This window comes from Lemur catta, chromosome 23 (genome assembly GCF_020740605.2).
Source record: "Lemur catta isolate mLemCat1 chromosome 23, mLemCat1.pri, whole genome shotgun sequence".
Lineage (NCBI taxonomy): Eukaryota > Metazoa > Chordata > Mammalia > Primates > Lemuridae > Lemur > Lemur catta.
The window spans coordinates 236,754-260,857 of NC_059150.1; the positions used below are offsets into that span (position 1 = coordinate 236,754).

Here is a 24,104-nt window from a genome sequence, read left to right on the forward strand (position 1 = left end):
TAATGTATTATTTTCACAATGTATATACATTTTTATTTCTTAAGTAAATAATTTTTTCTTGAAAAGGAAAAAATAATATTCCATGTTTGAATTGGAAGGTAGTGTCCTTTATTTTTTAACTTATTTCTCTGGCCAAACCAAATGCCACCATCAGAGATTGTTTTGTTTTCATGGATAGTTTTTATAAATATTATTACTTTGTTTAAATTTTTAATCAATACTTTAAAATTTAGATCTGTAAAGATGATTTTCATTTGTTGGTGAACTCCTAATGGGTTGAAATATTATAAAATGAGAGCTTAAAAGATGCTAAAGTAAATAGTCCTACTAAATTATAATTTACTCCTGACAATCTAAACTTACTGAGACCATACAGAGGCCAGAGTTGAAATAGTGCAAAATCATGCCAAAAATTCCAGAATACTTGAAACTCAAGAGCACTAATATGGATTGTATTTTAGAAAATTGTGTTTAATTGGTATGCTCAATTGATTGATGGATATTTTTATTTCATTCTGGAAACAGAAACATACTTTTTGTGAGCATGGAAAGAAGCATATGTAAAACTCTTTCCTTCATATTCAGCAAAAAACGTGCTCTCTTCCAAAATGATGTGATAGACTTCATTCCCAGAGCATCTACCGTACATCTTCTGCCACTGTTCTGGCGATTGCTGGCCTTCTCTGAAATACAAGCACACACACATACACACACAGAAAAAAAAAAAAAAAAAAACCACAGTGAGTGTGGTTAAAAAGCAGTTGTTCTCATACAACTGTTTCCCAGCTGTGAGAACTGACAAGCACTATTTCAAGAAGTATCAGCATGGGGCTCTGAAGTCTATATGATGATATGACACGCAAGAGTTCCTACAAAAATTTGGAAATTAACACTATATACACACACACACATATAAGCTTGAGAAATGGCAGTTTCCTAGAAACTGTTAACTTTGAAGTGCACGTCAACCTGTCAAATATTATAGCGCAGTCTGTTGTCTGTTTCATACCCGTTTGAGGTTGCTCTACTAGACTGACTGATAGCTAAATAGTAAAGAATCCTGCCTACTCATATTTATGTCCACCTTTATTTTCAAAACAGTTGCCAGTTACAGCTGTTAGTAAAGATGTTAGCAGAAAAATAAAGAAAAAGGATAGGAATATGAAAATAAAACATGGTAGTAAGAAAACAAATGGAATACAGAATAACAGTGTATGTTTGATATTTGAAAGAATCCCTTAGGTCTCTATTTCCTCTGAATAAAAGGGAGTGCTCTAGAATTCATGCATCCAATACCATAGTTATGACAGCCTTCGACAAACTTCAATAGGAGAGCCTAGAAGCACAAGCCTAGAAGCTTGTGTCTGTTATTCTTTGCATTTTAAACCCTAAATAAATGTCTTAGCGAGAAAAAAATGTAAAAGAAAAAAAATAAATAGTGAGAAAAGCTTGATAAAGAATTGCTTAGGAGAAAGGAAAAAAGAAGTCCAGTGAAGTAAATAAATTACGACCTCCACATCAAGACTTTGTAGCCTTCAGCCATGTGATTTGAAATCTCTCATTCCTGTTTTGTAATAACGTTTTAGACAGATTGCATTTCCTTCAAATCATGTTTAAGTTCCATTCAAATGAAGCCCAGGCCCATCAGTCTGAAGCTCCCATCTTCCCACCTCAGGCTTGTCTCCCTGGGCTGCTGCTGCTCTCTGGACCGCCTGCCACTGGTCGTCAGTGTTCTCTAACAAGACGGTCACCAAGTGGCCATTCTGTAGAGACGTGAAAACGCTTTGTGGGTAATGAGGCGTGGGCCTCTGTGTATCATCACCAGTAGGCAGCAAAATCTCTTCCACTCTCCCTCGATGTATTTCCTAGTGGTACACCCTACAGCCTCTCGCTTCTTGGGTTGCCCTACCTTCTGGGATAGACAGGTAGCAGAAAGGGAGTGCAAACTGTTTTAAGCTATTATTTGTGGCACAGGAAACTCATGCATGGAACGTGGACTGCTCTGCAGCAGTCTCTGCTCTCTGCCCTGGCATCTCTTTCTCTTTCGTCCTCACCTTCAAATAATCACAGACAAGGACATAAGCAGGTGTCTAACTGGGGAATGAGAGGCTGGTTCCTACTTTGAGCACGCATCCTCTTTTCTGAGTAATGGGGCATTCTTCTGGACCTCACCTCACTTGGCTGGGGGTGGATGCAAAGGCACTGTGCTCTCCGATTTGCTCCCCTCTCTGCTCATCACTTCTCATGGGTGGGAAGATTAGACAATGAAATACTTTACTCTTCCTTGTCCTCAGTTTTGGGTTATAATCACTAACTCTGGGACAATGTGAAAATCCCTCTCTACATAGTAGGTATTGGTTTTTTTAAAAAAAAAAGATATATTTATTTCATTCTGTTTATTGTTCCCAAGTTAGAAATATTACTTTGTTCCAGTTAACTTTTAGATTGTGGATAAATCAATTTTGACAACTGGTTTTATTTTTCTTTCAGACGCAAGTTGCGCATTTCTCATTTATCCATGATTGCACCTTCAAGGCAAATGGGTATTTATTGCCAGAAAGCAAATTAACTCATATACCAATCTCCTCTGCATCAATGCAATCAACTGAGTGGAACAAGGGCTATTTACTAATAAGTACTTGAGTCTGCTCTTTGCAGAAATGTATTTTAATATAGATCTCTGAATGCAGTAAAAGAAGCTTATATAGTTTTGTTTTTTAAAAATTTTCCCATGTCAAATTTTTCCAGAGGGAGAAATAAGGATTTAACTGGAATTTCTTGTTCCAGGTACAATATGTTGAAGTCTTATTAGGTTGCAAACACTGTTCCTATTTCTGGAATGTGCAGAACAACCCTGCTCAGTAATGTAGTCCACATTTTAAAAAAATAGCATAAAACCTTATTCTACTGGCAACTTATTTTTTTATGAAGCTGTGTGTTTTTGTGTAACTCATAATAATAAATTTTAGAAAGTATAATTTAATTTTTTAACTTTCATATTTTCTTTATGCATATAAGAATGCCATCACAATAAAGGTAAACTAAAGAGCAACCCACCGCTAAAGAGTTATAAAATGTAATCATTAGTGGGGATCCACCTCTTTCACATTATATCTGTTGTTTTAAACACTTCTACATTGTAATTGTTACATTTAGTTTTGCTAGTACATTTTGTTCTCTTCAATCTTAAATAATGTAGTTAAATACATGATAAATAATTCATTTCAGATTCACCAAAATGGACACAGATTGCCATACCAGTTGCCTTTATAAACTTATTTGTATTATCAAACTAAGTTATTTTCACATCAATGGAATAAAGAGTACCTTGTCATAGATATCCTTGATATAAAATTCATTCTTCACCATGTAACAGAAGGCTTTATGTATAATTATAAAAATTTCTGCCTTAGGAAAAAAGTGTCATTGATGTCTTATACTTGAATAAAATAAATAAGTTAAATGAATTAAATAAAAATTTCTTTATTGACATTCTATTTTAAATAAGGAAATGTTTTAACTTATTATATTGATTGAAAATGTATTTTAAAGGATTATAACATATGACCAAAAAGGTTTAAGTCTAATTAAAATTATTGTACTTTATTTAATTCCATATTCTATGGAAATAATGTCAGTTTAGTTACAGTTAGCTGTTTGTATACTTCACAGGGTTCTTTAATGGTTTCAAAGTTTTACTTTATTTAAAAATTAAAATATTTAGATAATATTGCAATTTTGCCTTTACTATCAATGTCAAATCTGTTGTTTTAAACACTTCTACATTGTAATTGTTACATTTAGTTTTGCTAGTACATTTTGTTCTCTTCAATCCTAAATAATGTAGTTAAATACATGTATAGTAGGTCAAAGAAATAATTCTGACAAATTGTAGCCTGCATCATCGGAAGCATAATTATAATTTACGGGATGGGAGATATATTGGGGTGCACAGATAATTCCAAAACAGGTGAAGTTACAAAACGAACAGCTAACACATAACTTTGTGTGACCATTTGTTCTTCCAACAGAATTGACTTACAGATGTAGGTTTACCTTATCTTAAAAGAAAACTATCTGAGAACTCTATACAAAAGAATTAGTAAAACACAAGGTTAAAATACCTAGGTCTACTAGGAAGAGGCTTATGCATTCCTCTTCTTGAATAGCAGAACTTCTCCAACATTTTATGTCATCAGACATCAAAATAGAAACCTGAGTTCTACGATTAAAAATTAAGAAATAATATGAAGAATGATAGTCTTTTTTCTACCACCAGATGGAACCAGAAAACTGTTTGCCATTCTCAGGAGAAGAAAAATTGCTGTGGAAAGTGGTGAGAATACAGAACTGCTGTACAGTTTTAAGGCATTATTGACAGTGAACATAAACAATGAATATCACTTTGAGAGGGATCTATTTCAGTAAGAAATGACAAAGAGCTAAAAAGTTAAATATAAAAGGTTAATTGTGCAGAATGTGGCTCAAATTCACTGCCCTTAAAGGTAGTTTCTCTTTCAATAACTCCAATATAATTTTTTAAAGTGCTAATTTAATTCCCATTAATGATCACCAAGTTAAAAAAAAAATCCCAAAATTCTATTAAGACTTTTCATCAACTTTTTAAACTGTCAGCTGAACAAAGAAATTCATTTGTAATAATGGAGCTGCATTCTTACCTCTTTAATTCCATTATTAAATAAGTCATATCTCACTAATCTTAAACTGCTCTACTTCAGCATAAATAAAATTTTATGGCTAAAATGTACTACCCCCAGCTCACAGCCTGCTTGCTTACTAATACCATGCACTTAGCTTCAAGTGCTTCATGCTCTTGTGCATTTACATTACACTGCTATATCTGTACCTTTAGTTAGAACATCAAAGTGAATTTTCTAGGTGACTTATATTTCAAAAATACTGGTACAAAGATACAGGAGTATCGAAAGCTCCTATTGCTTATATTTACATTTTATCATTTGCTTATTTTTTACCCTTTTAAAAATAATTGTAACTAGGAAGTTCTTTACTGCTTTTCCACACTGTCATTTGATTTATTCTTAAGTATGCAAACTAATCTTACCATAACTAAAAAGTATCTTTATTAAGAAAATAAATCCATTACGGAAAATTTATAATAACATTCCAAATACATATACACACAATGCTGACACTGGTCTGATTTGTAATCACAATGTATTCGTGTTCGTATTCCCTGAACTCCCAACAGTGCCTTACACAGTATGGATGCATGTGATTATCATTTATGAAATGAATAAATAAATGACCAAACCATAACAATGTTCTAACTCTTAATTAGATGCTAGTTTTAGCAATTTACCTCATTCTTAGGTTACATTTTCACCAAAAGTAAATATTAAAAACTATATGCTTTCAAATGCTGAGCTTAATTCAAAGAGTTTTAAGGTATCTCTTAACAATGTTATCAAATTTTACTACTGTATGATTGTATTATTTATTGATTTCTTAATGCGTGATATGAAAGAAAAGAATTATTTCACAATGGATTCCCCCAGGTTGTTCATATAATCATACTGCCATTTTTAATTCCTTTTTTGCAGTGTTCTGCAACTCTAGTGTCTACAGAGTGAATAGTAAAGTACAAATATGTGAATCAGTTCAGATACAACACAATAAGGAGTGTTTAGGCTTGTGGCAAGATGATTGCTGCATGTCCACTGAGAAGCAAATTCCAAGAAAACAATTCAAAAGAAAAAAAATGTTTATACCATGTTAGTGGCTAAATAAAACCTGTATACTGGAAGAATTTGTCTCATTGGTTGTCAGACTGCAAACTCAGATTTACTAGGTACTTTTTAACTTAACATACTTAAAACTCTGTTTCACTAACTATAGACACAGTCTCGATTTTCTGTTTTGCAACCTTGGAATAAAAGTTTTATTTGTCCATTTCCTCTACATTCTTGAGTTTATGTGCATAGGGATTTTTTTCATAGGTGATATTTTATATTTCTCTGGTATCCATTGTAATATCTCCTTTTTCATTTCTTTGAGCTTATCAAAGAACCAGCTCTTCTATTCCTGGTTAATCTAGCAAGAAGTCTATCAATTTTGTTTACCTTTCAAAGACCCAACATTTTGTTTCATTGATTTTCTGTATTATTTTCTTGTTTTCAATTTCATTTAGTTCTCCTCTGACCTTAGTTATTTCTTCTCTTCTGTTGGCTTTGAGTTTGGTTTGCTCTTCCCGAGCTCCTTGAGACATGTTATCAGATTGTTAATTTGTTGTAGGCATTTAAGACTATGAATTTTCCCCTTAGGACTGCTTTTCATGAATGCCAAAGATTTTGATAGCTTGTATCCCCTTTGTCATTCAGTTTGGGGAATCTTTTGATTTTTATCTTAATTCCATCATTGATACAATAATCATTCAGCAGCAGGTTGCTTAACTTCCATGACTTTGTATAAAATTGGGTGTTTCTCTTGGAGTTGATTTCTAGTTTTATTCAACTGTATTCTGAGAAGATACATGATATGACTGCAATTATTTTGAATTTGTAGAGCCATGATTTGTGGCCTAAAATATGATCAATCTTGGACAATGTTCCATGTGCTGATGAGAAGAATGTATATTCAGTAGTTTGGGGGTAAAACATTCTGTAAATGTCTGTTGGGTCCATTTGTTCTAGAGTCCCATTTAAGTCCAGTGTTTCTTATTTTCTGCTTGGATGATCTGTCCAGTTCTCTCAGTGGGGTATTGAAGTCCCTGGCAACTACGATGCTGGTTTTTGTCTCTTTGCTTAGATCTAGTAGGATTTGCTTTATGAATCTGGGTGCTCCTGTGTTAGGTGCACAAATATTTAGAATTGTTATGTCTTCTTGTTGAATTGCTCTCTTTACCATTATATAACGATCATCTTTTGTCTTTCTTTACTATTACTGATTTAAAGTCAACTTTATCTGACACAAGAATGGGTACACCTGCTTTCTTTCAATTTCCATTTCCATGGAACATATTTTTCCATCCCTTAACCTTGAGGCTATAGGATTCCTTGTGAGTTAGATGTGTTTTCTGGAGACTGCAGATACTCGGCTTGTGTTTTTTTTTAGTCCATTCAGCCATTCTATGTCTCTTGAGTGGGGAATTTAAACCATCCACTTTGATTGATATAATTGATATGTGGGCCGGGCGCGGTGGCTCACGCCTGTAATCCTAGCACTCTGGGAGGCCGAGGCGGGTGGATCGCTCGAGGTCAGGAGTTCGAGACCAGCTTGAGCAAGAGCGAGACCCCGTCTCTACTAAAAAAATAGAAAGAAATTATCTGGCCCACTAAAATATATATAGCAAAAATTAGCCGGGCATGGTGGCGCATGCCTGTAGTCCCAGCTACTCGGGAGGCTGAGGCAGTAGGATCGCTTAAGCCCAGGAGTTTGAGGTTGCTGTGAGCTAGGCTGATGCCACGGCACTCACTCTAGCCCAGGCAAAAAAGTGAGACACTGTCTCCAAAAAAAAAAAAAATAATAATAATTGATATGTGGGTTGCTATTCTATTCATCTGGTTGGATGAATTTCTGGAATTCCAGAATTTCTGGAATCACACGACCTCCCAAGACTCAATCAGGAAGAACCAGAATTCCTGACCAGAAGAATAACTAGAAACAAGATTGAAGCAGTAATAAAAAATCTCCAACAACAAAAAGCCCTGGACCAGATGGAATCACACACAAATTCTAACAGACCTATGTAAAAGAGTTGGTACCCATACTGCAGAAATTATTCCATAACATCGAGAAGGAGGGAATCCTCCCCAACTTATTCTATGACACCAGTATCACCTTGATACCAAAGCCAGGGAAGGACACAACAACAACAACAACAAACTACAGATCAATATCCCTTATGAATATAGATGCAAAAATTCTCAATAAAATACTAGCAAACCAAATTCAACATCACATTAAAAAAATACTCCACCACAAGCAAGTGGGCTTCATCCCAGGAATGCAAGAATGGTTCAACATACATAAAGTGATAAATGTGATTCACCACATAAACAGAAGCAAAAACAAAGATCATATGATCATCTCAACAGATGGAGAAAAAGCATTCAACAAAATTCAGCAACTTTCATGATAAAAGCCCTCAATAAACTAGGCATAGAAGGAACATATCTCAAAAAGCCATATATAACAAACCCATAGCCAACATCATACCGAATGGGGAGAAGCTGAAAGCATTCCCACTAAGAATGGGAAAGAATTTCCACAAAACAAGAATGTGCATTATCACCACTTCTATTCAACATAGTGCTGGGAGTCCCAGCCAGAGCAATCAGGTAAGAGAAACAAATTAAGGGTATCCAAATTGGGAACGAAAAGGTCAAACTGTTGCTTTTTGCTGATGTTATGCTCTTATTTGTAGAAAACCCCACGGATTCCATGAAGAGACTACTGGAATTGATAAATAAATTCAGCAAAATCTATGTACACAAATTGCTAGCATTCATATAGAGTAATAATAGTCAAGCTGAGAGTAAGATCAAAGACTCAATACCATTAGCTAAAAAGAAAATGAAATATCTAGTAATATACTTAACCAAGGAGGTGAAAGATCTCTACAAGGAGAACTACAAACCACTGAGGAAAGAAACTGCAGATGATACAAACCAATGTAAGAACATATCATGTTCATGGATCGGTAGAATCAACATTGTTAAAACGTCCATACGACCCAAAGTGATTTGCACATTCAATGCAGTCCCCATCAAAATACCAACCTCAGATTTCACAGATCTAGATAAAATAATTCTATGCTTTGTTTGCAGCCCAAGAGAGTCTAAATAGCCAAAACAATCTTAAGCAAAAAGAACAAATTCGGAGGCATCATATTACCAGACTTCAAACTATACTACAAGGCTGTAGTAACCGAAAGAGCATGATATTGGCACAAAAACAGAGATATAGGCCAATGGAGCAGAACAGAAAACTCAGATATAAAACCACCCACATACAGCCAATTGATCTTTGACAAAGTAGACAACAATATGCAAGGGGGAAAACTTACTATTAAATAAATGGTGCTGGGAAAATTGGATAGCCACATGCAGAAGAATGAAACAGGATACATATGTCTCACCACTCACAAAAATTAATTCAAGATGGATAAAACACTTAAATGTAAGGCATGAATCCATAAGAATACTAGAAGAAAATGTTGGAAACCCCTTCTAGATATCAGCCTAGGCAAAGAATTAATGAAGAAGACCCCAATGGCAATCACAGCGAAAACAAAAATAAGTAAATGGGACCTGATTAAGTTAAAAGGCTTCTGTACAGCCAAGAAAACATCAATAGGGTGAATAGACAACCTACAAAATGGGAGAAAATATGTGCATGCTATGTATCTGGTAAAGGGCTAATAACCAGAATCTACAAAGAACTCAAGCAAATCAGCAAGAAAAAAAATCAAACAACCCCATCAAAAACTGGGCAAAAGAAATGGACAGAAACTTTTCAAAAGAAGACAGACATGGCCAATAAACATGCAAAAATGCTCAATGTCACTAATCATCAAGGAAGTGAAAATTAAAACCACAGTGAGACATCACCTGATCCCTGTTAGAATGGCCTTTATTTAAAAGTTCAAAAATAATATTTAATAGAGGCTGGCATGGATGCAGAGAGAAAGGAATGCTTCTACACTGTTGGCAGGACTGCACATTAGCACATCCTCTCTGGGAAATAGTATGTAGAATCCTCAAAGAACTAAAAGTAGGTCTACCATTTGATCCAGCAATACCATCACTAGGTATTTACCCAAAGGCAAAGAAGTAATTTTGTCAAAAATACACCTACACTTGAAAGTTTACTGCAGCAAAATTCACAACTGCAATGATGTGGAATCAACCCAAGTGCCCATTAATTCATGAGTGGATTAACAAAATGTGGTATACGTATACCATGGAATAATACTCAGCCATGAAGGAGGATAACTTAATACCTTTTGCAACAATTTGCATGGAACTGGAGACCATTATCCTAAGTGAAGTATCCAAAGAATGGAAAAACGCACACCACATGTACTCACTCACTATTAAATTGGAACTAACTGATGATCACACATGTTCATAGAGGGAAGTAAAACTCAATGGAAATTAAGCAGGGGGTGGAGAGGAGGGGATGGGTGAAAATCCACCTAACAGATACAATGCACACTATCTGGGTGACGGCACACTTATAACTATGACTCAAGCATTATAAAAGTGATCCATTTAACCAAAAATATTTGTACCCCTGTAATACTTTGAAATAAAAAAGTTTTATTTGCTGTATAGTTATTTTTACATTTTTGAAGTTGTAAATATTTGTATTTTGTTTACTAGCCATAAATAAGTCTATGGCTTCAGATTAAAAGTAGAGAATCTGTGAGCAGTAATTTCATTATTTTGGTTATTGCAATAGAGTGCACTGCAGAGTCAAATGGAGTGCTACAATTGTATGATCTTCTCTGCAATTCCCTGAGCTACTCAAGAAAAAATGTTCAAATAATTTCTCTTCACTTACTGACCACATATAGCTCAGTATTACAGCATATTTTAATTTTTTTATCACAGATTTTCGTTTTCTTGGAGTTCATGATTGCCTTTTTTCCCCAACTGGAAGACAAACAGAGGCATACTATTCTATATCTTGCTTTTAATTTATTCCAATCTCTTCTTGAGAATTGTGTCTGAATTTTCTAATTCAGACCCCTTTTCAATCATAACTTTTAGGAATCACTGATTCTGCTGTGGTGCACACATGTGACCTGGGATCCATCAGTCAGACACAAGTACAGAAGTTTATTTTGCAAGTGACCTAAATGAGGAAACGGGCACAGCTGGGAGCATCCATTCTGTTGCAGTGGATGGCTGCAGAGATAGTACAGTTCCAAAGGTCCTTTACTTTGTTGTTTGCATGGTGTGGTAGTGCAAACTGTTTAACCTAGACAGAGGCTAATTTTCTTGCTCCCTCAATGACTCTGTGAGCTACCCATATTCCTTTATAAATCACTTTATACGTAAAACTACCTAAATGGTTAGACTTGTGTAAAGTTTAAGAACTCTGATCAATATGGAGATTTTTTTCCTCTTTCTTCATAAAAAAATGTTTCTTCATCGTCAGTGCTTTGTAATTTGGCAATGACATGTCTCTAGGAGTGGTTATTTTTCATTTATTATGATTCATACTCAGGAGACCAGACACTGAATCTCTCTCCTTCCTACTATAATTTCTTTTTTTTTTTTTTTTTTGAGACAGAGTCTCACTTTGTTGCCCGGGCTAGAGTGAGTGCCGTGGCGTCAGCCTAGCTCACAGCAACCTCAGACTCCTGGGCTTAAGCGATCCTACTGCCTCAGCCTCCCGAGTAGCTGGGACTACAGGCATGCGCCACCATGCCCGGCTAATTTTTTTTTTTTTGTATATATATTTTTAGTTGGCCAGATCATTTCTTTCTATTTTTGGTAGAGACGGGGTCTCACTCTTGCTCAGGCTGGTCTCGAACTCCTGACCTCGAGCGATCCACCCGCCTCGGCCTCCCAGAGCTAGGATTACAGGCGTGAGCCACCGCGCCCGGCCTCCTTCCTACTATAATTTCTTACACTCCATTTTCTATATCCTCTCTTTGTGGAACTGATACTGAATCAGATATTATCTCTCCTGGGTCAATCTCCTGTGCTTCTAATTTTTTTGCTTATATATTCCATCTGTCTCGATTTTTATCTGAAATTCTTAATACTTCTATGAGATTATCTTCCAAAGATTTTATTAATTTTTTAAATGTCAGCAATCACTCTTCTAATTTTAACAGGCCTGCTTTCCTTTTTACTTTTCCACCACAACTCCTATTCTGTCTGAATCTTCCTGAAAATAATAATTATTTTAAGCTATTTTGGATTTGTATATTTATTTGTTATGGCCTTTTCCCCCCTTAATATTGAAAAGAAAATCAGCTCCTCCAGAATAATAATCAACAAAAATTTAAGTTAAATATTTTGAAAAATTAAAACTCTACAAACAAAAAATTTTGCTATTAATACACTTTATTCCTTTGAACAACCATCACTATCATTTTACAATTCCTCAATATTCTTCTGAATTATTACCTATACTTCTCTACTTTTCAAATATACATGTGAATCTCTTTTAAATGTATTTTTAGTCTTATTTATTGAAACTCTTCTTTCCAAAATATATGTTTGACTCTCCTTTCAAATGTTAGTCTTGTGAAAAAAAAAAAAAAAGAAATTGTTTATGAGTATTAATAACACCCAATCTTCCCTATAGATCCAAAGCAATCCCAATACAAACAGAAGTAGTTGCTCTCCTTTGGCTGGATATATTCCTCTCATTTCATTCCACATGCTGATCTTCAGCAAATAACAAGAGTCATATTTCAAGATTCTGAGTATGAGATATAGGGCCATTATTAATAAATGGCTTTCTGTTGCCTGTGAATATGATTTGCTAAATGGCAGGTTTCACCTTATTGTGAGCAAGAAAGGGATCAGTCTGGGGCCTCTAAAATGCCAGACAGACAGTTGTAACACACTCCAAATTATCTGCTAACATATACTTCGGACATTTTCTTTAATTCTTTAAATTCTTTTAGAAAAAATCTCATTATTCCCAGTGGCAAATGTCTGACTGAACTTAATTGCAGGGAAATGGTTCTTTGGTGAATGAAAGAGGTAGAACTCATTGTTCTAAACTTAATTGATCTTTACTCTCTTTTTCTAGAAATCTTAAACCCCAAAGCCTCACCAGGGGCTGGCATTTTGTCCCCATACATCACCCTCTAAACAAATTCTGGGCTGAAAGTTTCATCGGAAAACATTCCTTTATTTACTTTCCACCTCCCAGAAATTCATTGAAATCTCTCACCTCTTCCACTTCTTTTTCATTGATGAAAACTTACATTTTCATTGTTAATTCTTTGTCATTATTTCAATGGACTCAGGAGAGAAAGTGGATACAGGCATATAAGTGCATATGGTTCATAAACTAATCTGAGGCCAGGGGCTCAGTAAGTCATCTTTAGGACGTCCTTTACTTCACTTATTTAACTAATGTTTATTGAGCATCTATGTTGCAAAAAAAATGTTATGGAAGGTATAAAGATGAATAAGACATGTTCTTTACCTTGAATGAAACTACAGTCTAGTAAGTAGAAAAAAAAATACATAAAAGGAGCATAATACATGCCCTGGCAGAATACAATAAAATTCTATGTGAGTTCATAGAAGGGAGAAATCATACTGAATTGGGGAGTTTAAAAATATTCATGAAGAGATAGTATTTTTGATTTAAAAAAATCTTCTAGGAAGGCAGAAGAAATGAATTCAAGGCAGGGGAAACAGCATTAAAAAAAAAGATGCAGAAGGCGGAAATCACAAAGTATATTTAAGATCATGTAATTTGGAGAACATGCTATATATAAAAGAATCACAGGAGATAAAGATACAAAAATAAATTAGTACTAGAGCATAGAGAGCCTTAAATAAATAAAGCAGAAATATTTAGATCTAATTTGATAATGAATGCTGAGCTATAGGACTGCCAGACTAGAGCTGTACCCAGATTTCTCAAAAAATGTTTAATAGAATACTGTTCCAGTTGATCTTTTAATGAGTGTGCTTAGGAAAACATTTCTCAGGTAGTCAAATAGATTTTTGGATACACTTAAAAACGCTTTTCTGTGTAGATTTTCAGTACAGATTAGTTTATATAAAATAAAAATAAGAGTATGTTTAAGAAGTATATTATTTTCTTTTTTTGTTATTACCTCCAATTCATATCTCCAGAATTGAAGTAGGTTCTTTGTTGGTGTTGTGTGTGTGTGTTTTGTTTTGCTTCGTTTTTTTTGCCAGGAGAGAAACGGAGAAAGGACAACCAGGGATATATGGACAGTATTATCTTCCTTAATTGCCATGATCAAAGAAGCAGAATTATTTGCATACTGGAAACAGGAACAATTTGTAGATGTGTTCCAGTACAAGCCATGGTGCCTTCCACCCCCACAGGTGTGATCGGCTGAAGTCTGTCTCCCCACTATCCATATGTCGAAACCCTGACCCCGGTACTTCAGAATATGACGGTATTTGGAAACAGGACCTTAAAAGAGGTAATTAAGCTAAAATGACACTGTTAGAGTGAGCGCTAATCCAACCTGGCTGGTGTCCTCACATGAAGAGGAAATGTGGGTGCACGAAAGGACAGTGGGAATGTGGGGGCAGCAGAGGAAACACCATGGGAGGACACGGCGGGCATGTGGCCCTCTGCAAGCCAGGAGAGAGGAATCGGAGAAACCAAAAATGGATCTAGGATTTCCAGCCTCCGGGACCGTGGAAAAAGTTTCTGTTGTTTAAGCCACCCATTCTGCGTTTGTTTGTCTGTTTGTCTGTGTTTTATGGCAGTCCTAGCAAATCATATTATGGCCAAAAAAAAAAAAAATATGAGCTTAGAGCAGACTAGTGCCTGGCTGAAGAGTTTTAGAAGAGCAAGTGCGAACTATTTAATATTGTATAGTTTCTTGATAAGTGAAATTCATAAAATAGAGAGGAAAGAAAGAAAAGAAAAGGATATGAAAAAGGACTTTGCATGCAGTTTGGAAGTATGAGCAGCAGAAAGTTTCTCATTCCTTTCCAGGATGTAGTTAGCTCAACAGCACCTGATGCTGAGGCATGAAATATGAAAAAAGAATTGGTCAAGGCAGCCAGGTGAGATTCGGTACAGCACCCCTGCCACACACACACACACACACACACACACACACACACACACGAGCGTGTGCACGCATGCACACACGCACACAAGAAGAGGAGATTGGCATGGAAGGTATCTATCTATTTCTCATGGGTTCGTAATGTAGAAGCCCCGAAGCTTACCTGAGCGAGCCTCAAGAGACACTAGAAAGAGGTAACTGGACAGCCTGTCAGAGGTGGCTGGGAGGCAGCTGGGTCCCCGGGAGGCTGGTCACAGGACAGCTCTGTGGGGTGCTAGGCAGAGCAGATGTGTGTTCTCAGTGTGTGTGTTAGGCACGGGCTTAAGGCTCACCGGGAAGCTGGCTGTTGTCAGCAGCTGAATGCCGGGTGGCTGCACTCTCCACCTGAGAGGCGAAGGAGACCACAGGCAGCCTGCAGCCAGTTTGCACCCGATAGAGCACCTCCCCCCTCGCTGCTGTCGGGAGCCACCAGGGTGCTAGTGGCTGGGGCAGTGGGGTGGAAGGAGCTGTGTGGTGTTGGAAGAGAAGCCTGTTAATACTTTCAAATCTGACTGAAGCCACTGGGAAAGTACACATTACTCTACTAATGGAAATAGAGGCTCAGATTTAAGAAAGTGTTATCAACTCAAGTTCAAGCTCTATGCCCCAAGTGGCAATTAGCCGATTTGTAGCAATCAAACATATTAAGACTTTCAGTTGTGTGTGTGTGTGTGTGTGTGTGTGCATCTAAAGGGAAACCAAAATGCCTCTCTCATCCTCACTGGTGCTCTATTTTATCCACATACAGGAGGAGGGTGACTGAACTAGATTTGCCAGATTATAAAATACAGTCCTCTGTCACAGTTTTCGAGTGTGAAACTTCCAAGGGAGCTAAAGATAGCTCATTCGAGCATGCTCCCCCACCCTGTGGTTTCTTTCTTTCCTTCCTTCCTTCCTTCCTCCCTCCCTCCCTCCTTCCTTCCTTCCTTCCCTCCTTTCCTTCCCCTCTCTTTCTTGCAGTCAGTGTGGTAATTATAATCCTTATTACTGTTAAGAAACTTTCTCCTCCTCCCACATGGCAGCTGATTCCCAGGGGCCTCTGTGAGGAGCTCAGGATTAAAGGGAGAAAAAGTTTCCTTTTCTTCCTGTCTATTTCCTTCCTTTCTTCCCTGCCTAGTGGTCTTTCTTAGCTAGGTTTTTCTTTTCTCTTATCACAGTGTTTAGAAGTGGAGAATCTGCAGATGTCAGGGAATAATACACAAGGAAGGTCTCATGACTAATTTCCATCTGAGGTCACTGTCCTGATGTTCGGAGAAACACTGGAGGCTTTGCCTGGGGTGGTCGGGTCCTCGGGTCTGTGTGGAATCTGGGCTCGAGGCAGCAGGTGTCATGAAGCACTATCCTGCCTGCCATTGCCTTGGTCTCGGTTTTGTCCCAATACGTACATTCCTAAATACCACGTCAAAATATTTAAAATACCCTCAAGTTAAGCTGACTCAATTGTTTTAAAATAGATTTTTAAATTCTTCAGTCTTCCTTGGTCTTGAACTACCTTAAAATTTTGAAGAATATTGGTCAGTTATTTTGTAGGATGCTCTCAATAGGCGTGTGTCTGATGTTATCTTATGATTAGAAAATGTTGTCAAGAATACCAAGGAAATCACGTTATACCTTTCTTAGTGAATCATATGAAAAGTTATGTGACACTAAAATATCTTTATTGATGACGTTTATGTTGATCCCTTGGTTAAGGTAATGTCTGTCACGTTTCTCCACTGTAAAGTCACAAATTTTCCCTTTACAGTTATTACACACCTTAGAAAGACATGTCAAAACCACACAATTATCCTGGTTCTCCTCAAACTTTTACCCACTAATATTGTTACCCATTAAGGGATCACAATTACTACTGTGGTGTTTGTCTAATGGTGACAGTATTTTTCTTTCTATATTTATTAATTGCAACTCTTCAGTAAGAAACAACTATCCCTTCTTCCCTATTTTTAATTTATTCCATCATTGATCTACATTAGTATGTGTAACTGAATTTTTATTTTATGGGTTAAATTCTAATGTTATCATTATTTATGTTGTTGCTCAAATTGTTTCATCTTAGCCCATTAAGATCTTTGTGTTGATTCTTGTGTCATATTAATAAGCCCCCATGCTATTCTGAACAATTCTTTACTTTCTAACACCACAAGATTTTCCAGGTTTATCTTGTATTTCCCCTGCCCCAGTCCTGGGATGAATCAATATTCTAAGACACTCTCTGGTTCCTTCTATTAAGGAGAATGATGTTTAGTAATCAAGAGCTAAGCCTTAAGATTTGCAATAGTTTGAATGTGTTCCCCAAATTTCACGTGTTGTAAATTTAACCCCTGATGCAACAGAGCTGGGAGGTGGGGCCTAATAAGACATGATTAGTTCATGAGAGCTCCACCTCATGAACGGATTAATGTCATTATTGAGGGAGCGAGTTAGTTATTGAGACAGAGAACTGGCAGGTACTACTTTAGGTGCTGCTTTGGGCATTGGTTTGGGCATTGCTGTAGCATTGCCTGGGTCAGGAATCTCAAAACCAAGTTTCGAATTCAAAACATGACGGAGGCAGGGCAAGTTCTAACCGGTCAGAACCAAGATGGTGAAACACCTCCCCATCCATGAATATCCCTCCCCTTGTTTAGCCTATAATTAAGTCATTGCTTAAATAATAATTCTACGCTTTATATGGAACCAGAGAAGACCTCGTATAGCCAAAGCAACCTTAAGCAAAAGGAACAAACTGGGAGGTATCAGTCTACCAGACTTCAAGCTGTACTACAAGGCTATCGTAACTAAAACAGCATGGTACTGGCACAAGAATAGAGATATAGACCTTTGGAACAGGACTGAGAATCCACAGGTGAAACCATCCATATATTGTCATCTAATCTTTGGCAAAGCAGACAAAAATACACACTGGGGAAAAGAATCCATTTTTAATAAATGGTGCTGTGAAAACTGGATAGCTACATGCAGAAGATTGAAACTGGATCCCCACCTCTCACCTCTTACAAAAATCAGTTCTGGATGGGTAACACACTTAAACCTAAGGGATGAAACCTTAAGAATCCTAGAAGAAAATGTACGGAAGACTCTTTCAGACATTGGCCCAGGCAAAGAATTTATGAAGAAGACCCCCAAAGCAATCACAGAAGCTACAAAAATAAATAAATGGGACCTGATCAAATTAAAAAGCAAATTGTTAATATTATGTTCATTCCTTTCTAAATCAGGAAATTTGAGTATTATTGTATAGCATTTTTCTCAATTAGTGGTTTGATAATGCTTGCATAAGGTAATTCCTAGATTAGTCAACATTTTTTCTCATACTACTTAATTCAACTCACAAGTTTGTTCTCTTCTTATTAAATTAATATATTGGAGGTCTTTAATTTTTGCTGATGTTATAAATATTCTGTTAATAAAAGAATGTTGACCAAATATTAAATGAATGCATATGATGAATATGCTAACTGCCCTGTTCTGATCACTATAATTATTAATATATGTATCAAAACACCACAGGTACCTATGAATACGTACAATTATTTACCAAGTAAAAATAAAGTTATGCAATATTAATACATAGTGTTGAGGATTTAGTACAAATTACTTTAGTCAATGTTGTAATAAAATATTTTTAAAATGTTAAATTATCTCCTGTTTGGATGATTATTTTTATTCAAGTGATGGTGGTGTATATCTTGGAAGGTTCTTCCATCTAGAATATGTAAAGAGCTCTTACAACTCAATAGTCAAAAAACAATTAAAAATGGGCAAAGGATATGAGTAGGTTTTTTTTCCAAAGAGGATATATGATTAGCCAATAAACACATGAAATATTGCTCAATATTATTAGCCATCAGTGAAATGCAAATCAAAGCCACATTGAGATACCACTTCACACCCATTAGGACATTTATCATCAAAAAGGCCGATAATAACTGTGCTGAGGATGTGAAGAAAGTAGAACCCCAATGCACTGCTGGTGGGAATCAAAAGGTTGCTGCCTGCTAGGAAGACTGACAGTTCCTAGAACGAGCTATGCAGAATGACCATATGACCCAGCAAATCCACTCCTAGATACAGATCTGAGAGAGATGAAAGTGCGTGGCCACACAAAAACTTAATGCAAATGTTAACAGCAGCATCATTCACAATGTTTAAGAAAAAAACAAATACATACCAGCTGATGCATAGAAAAATAAAATGTTTTATACATGTCTCCATGCAATGGAATATTACTCTGTTGTAAAAAGGAATGAAGTGCTGATACATATCATAACATGGATGAACCTTAGAAACATTATGCCAAATAAAAGACCCAAACACAAAAACAACACACATTGTATGATTCCGTTTATACGAAATAGCCAGAATAGGCAAATCTTTACAAACAGAAGTAGTTTAGTGGTTGCCTAAGGCTGAAAGATGGGAGAGAAATGCTGGGTGACTGCTGAAGAGTATAGAGTTTCTTTCTGGGGTTCTGGCATCAGACAGTGGGGATGGTTGAAAAATTCTATGAATGTATTTTTAGTATATTGAATTGTGTATTTTAAATGGGTGAACTGTATAGTATGTGAATTAAATTTCAATAAAGCTTCTATTAAAAACTTATTATGTTGGGGCATAACACTGTGACACAGTTATGAAATAAATTTGCAGGTCAATCTTATTTACAGAAAATCCTTAGTTATATAATAACAATGTCTACAAAAACATTGCTTTCTTTTTTAATAAGGCAAAATTCATTGGAGTATATTTAGAAAAATCTTATTCTAAGGACCACTGAAATTCTTTTTTAACTTATGTCAAGTATAATTTTTTTCACCAGGTAATATGTGTGTCAATAAATAATATTTACTAAGAGTTGCATAGTATAATTTAATTTCAGTCTATGGCTAATGAGCTATGTTAAACAGTGTCAGTGGATCTTATTTTAACATTTATTTATGTGTGCAACAATGAAGTTGGAGTAGATATTCAGCATTATAGTGTATGATTCTGTACAAAGATCGTATGGCAAAATAATGAACATATATGATGAGTTCTGTGAATGTTCAATTAATTGGTATAAAAATAATTTTGTATTACTTTAATTGTAACAAAATGCTGAGTACCTTCTACAAAGAAAAAACAATTTACTTCATAGTCTTGTTAATCCTTTCCTCTGCACAAATTGAAGGCTTACAATGTACAGAATAAAAATATTTCTATTCAGAACTTTGATAAAATTGCTCCTGGGAAACTCTTACTGTCCCAATTAGGCAAGTAGAGCTAAGGCAGTAAAAATCTACTTTAAAACACCATTGGGCATTCATGATTTTTAAATTAGCAACCTATTCCATCTAGAATGAAATCTTAAGAAAGAATTTCCTTTTTCTGGATTTATCAGACTTGGCACATCATTTAAAAAACTATCAATTTACTTACTAAATTTAAATAATCATAACCACTAGCACAGTGGAATTTACTTAGAAAATCAACATTTCATCTGCGATATCAGGTTTGAAATATGAAAAGATATGACACACAGTACATTTTTGTCTCTTTAAATAAGAGCAATGATTATGTTCACTGCTTATATTTTCTTTGATCATCTAAGTCAAAAACAACTTCTGTATTTCATTAACCTCTTTCAAAATAAACAAATAAGAACAAAAAAAAGGTTCTGATGATATAACTTTCTCCCATCTACCTTGAAATGCATATAAAAAAGTGATTATATTGCATTAACTAATTTTTTAAAAGTACTTTGTTATTATTCCATAATAATTATAAAATCATAATTTGAGACCAATTATATACATATAGCTTTAAGATAAAAACTTACCTCAGGAACAGAAAAAAATGGCTTTCAGATCTTATACTAATGACTGTCAGAATTCCTGTTTTAAAGGATTTCTTTTCATTTGCTACATATGTATTAACCTTGAAAATACAAATCATGCCCTAACCTTAGGCTTAACAAATGATGCAGACACTTAGAATTTAGGCTGCAACAAATTATCTCAAGATTACTGAGAAAAGACAGCAAATCACCGTCAATTTTCTGTATGTTTTGGTCTTCTTAACATGTCTGCATCTATCTATCAGATGAAGATAACTGAAGCAAATACAAATATAGGTACATATCTAGCTGTATACCTTGGCTTACTATATTTCTAAATCACATAGCTGCACTTAAAATTTTTTTTTTATAATTTAAAATACATTATCTTAAAGAAAAAATATACTTACTGCCCTCTAGAGGTATGAACCAGTAGTGTAATAAGTGTAGATGTTGCTGGGCATATACAGTTTAAAGCTAACATGGCGTATTTAAACTCTTCTTCACAGACAACATGATCTGTTTGAAATAAAATAGGTAAATTAGAATAATTTACCTTGGGAGAGTAATATTTTTAAATATGAAAAATAAAACATAATGAGTAAAACTGTGAAAATCTCAATATAAACATACTCGTTTTAGAGATGTTTTTACATGTGCAATTTTATCCCCATGAAATATGTTTCCTAAGAAAGAGTATTAGAGTACGGGTTGAGTGATTGGAGTGGGGCTAGGGGTCTAGCCCTAATTCTGTCTTAACAAAATTGGCAACTTTTGGTAAATGCTTAATCTTCCTACGCCTCCTCTTTACAAGGAGGTTGAGTTGTATGCAGGTTTGAGTACAATCTGAAAAATATATCAAATACTGCATACAGTCTCCTTTAATTCTGATCATTCTATAGTATGAAATATAACAGTTTTGATTTAAAACAGCATTAATTTGTCAAAGTCATAATGACACAGCATAAATCTCAGAAAGTAATTATTAAAAGATGTAGTCAACAATATGTGCCTAGCATAGAACAGGTTTTAAACTATGAAAAAAAAACTATAATATCAATCAATAAACATTAATGCTAAAACAAATCGAAATTGAAATTGTACTTTAACCTCAAGACCTAAAATCATAAACTCAAAACATGATAGGGTCCAGTCAGAAAAGATAATACATGGCAACTCAAATACAATGCTATAAAAACAACCAACAGAGCTGGAGGGGACGGCGTATGGGAGGGTGCAGGCCACACCTACAGAATGATTCTACGCAGGCCAAGGATATCACGACCACGCAGGAACGACAGCCCAGATGCCAGATATTCTCTTTCACACAAGTCATTTTTAGAGAAGTGAGTAAATATTGTTTATTTTGGGAAAAAAACAAAACAAAACCTCTCTATCCAAGCAAACAATTATAGCTGGTGTTCAAAATAAAGACAATGCTGAAAATTCTAAGAAAATACATATTCTTAAGCAGAAAATAGCAGTTTTAACTAAATTAAGAAATAGAAGATTGAATTTGTCAGTGTGCCAGATCTACAAAATGAACACATACATCATACAATCTATGAGGAAACGAGGAAAGGTTACTTGGAAGATGGTTTAGCAAATGCTTCAGACTGGCAAATAGTGACCTTAGTCCTCTTCTATTTTAGCACATGAGAAAGCTCACTACTTTTTCTTTTGCTTTCATTTCCTTTTTTATTCTTCCCTCTTTCATATATAGTAGAAGAAATACACAGTATGGTTATATCTTTGTATTTACTCTCAAAAATAACAATGCCCTCCTAATAATAAACCTCTTTTTGCTTGTCAACATATTATAATGATCTTTAAAGAAAATTTTAAAAATATATTCATGATATGTAATGTTTCACAGGAAAGGCAAGCAGATTCTAAATCCAGTTTTGAACGAGAAGAAATCTATAGAAGATGTGCAAAAGAACAGTGTCTGTAAAACACCACTTCAATATATCTCAAAATAATTTTTGAGTGTGTATGCCGGATCTGTGAAAATAGAGTAACAAAACTGCTAAATGCCAGATGTTATTACTTTAGAATCATATGACAGCATTACACAGGGGACCCATAAATTTCAAATTAATAATTGAAACATATGATTTGAGATAAATATGTACATTTATTATGACATAAGATAGAATTTTTAAAATCCCCACTGCAACAGAAAAGTTGGAAGGTATGATTACCATATATGCAATGTTGCACGCAATTATTAACTTTCCCTTACTGTAACACACAAACCCTATTTCCTTCTGTAGCAGAATGTGAGAAAATGTGGTGCATGTGTGATTCATTGAAAACACCTATCTCATTTTCCTTCGATAGTTAAAAAAGTAAAACACAAAAAAGATTCCTTTCCCTTTCCTTTTCCTCGATGAATGTGTGCATCTGAGTTTGCAGGAGAATGGCTGCAGGAAGATTGTGTTGCACTAGCTAATTTTTCAAAAACTATACTAATCAGTGGAAACTGGAAGGAAGAAAAAGACTCATAAACTTCAGGTAATCATTTTTGTATTTGCATATGCCTTTTTTTCTATGTGAGTTAAAAGTTTTGCAGTGTCCCTCAGCCCTTTGACCTAAAAGTACACATACTACCAGTAATGGTGGCAATTTTACACAGAAAGACAGTGCATTTTGCACTGTTTTAGTGTATACTGAATTATGTAGGGATGCAACTGCTTTGTAAATTAAGAGAAAATTAACTTTGTTTAGCATAGTATGTGAGTCATTAATATAAATTTAAGACATGTGATTACTATATATTATCATTGTCAGTCATCATCTGTAGATGTCATGGTGAAAGCATCTCTTTTTTCCATTGTGTTTTCTTCCGTGCTCATCCCTGAGCATTCCCTAGTGAAAAACTTGCTTCTTCATTTCTATTTCCCTTCTGTTTCTCCTTCATATTATAATTAGGATATTATACTAATTATTTAAAATTTATGTGTACAGATAGTTATATTTATCCTGAATTTCATTCCAAGATACTAAAGGAAGTGTTGCAAAATATTTATTATAAAAAGATGGTATTGGGTCAGATACAATGAAAACTACTGTCTTAGATAAATAAGTTAATGTATTAATATAATGATCATGAAAGCTTTTGTTAGATAAAAAGTAAAATAAGTATCTTCTCATTAAAAAAACCTATGTGATTTATATGAATGGCACACACAGAGAAAGGGAGATGACAGAATATTCACCTGGATAATGATCTTCATTAGTGTATATCACAGAGCTAAAACTCAATCTGCAAAATGGAACTGACTGTACCTTTAGACCTCTCCTCTCAGGTCCAAATCCATCCTTCCTCTTGGGACATTTTTTAACACTAACCACGAACTAACCTGAATTAAAAAATTGAAAATATTGTTTCATGCTACTTTGCCCCTCATTTCTCAATACCATATGGCGGCCAAAGTTTATTGATTATACTGCTCAAGTCCTCTCTCTCTCTCTCTTTCCCCATTTCCATTCTCACAACTTACT

The 24,104-nt window shown here is 35.1% G+C and overlaps 1 protein-coding gene across 1 annotated transcript in view; it reads right to left on the minus strand.

The window, feature by feature from the left end:
* Nucleotides 1-24,104, minus strand: part of KCNT2 (potassium sodium-activated channel subfamily T member 2) — a 210,412-nt gene that overhangs the window by 85,521 nt on the left and 100,787 nt on the right. The window contains exons 13-14 of the mRNA XM_045536512.1: nt 21,008-21,116; nt 534-683 (exon numbers count right to left, since the gene is read on the minus strand). Of these exons, the coding sequence (XP_045392468.1) occupies nt 534-683; nt 21,008-21,116 (259 nt within the window). The remainder of the gene's footprint in view (nt 1-533; nt 684-21,007; nt 21,117-24,104) is intronic.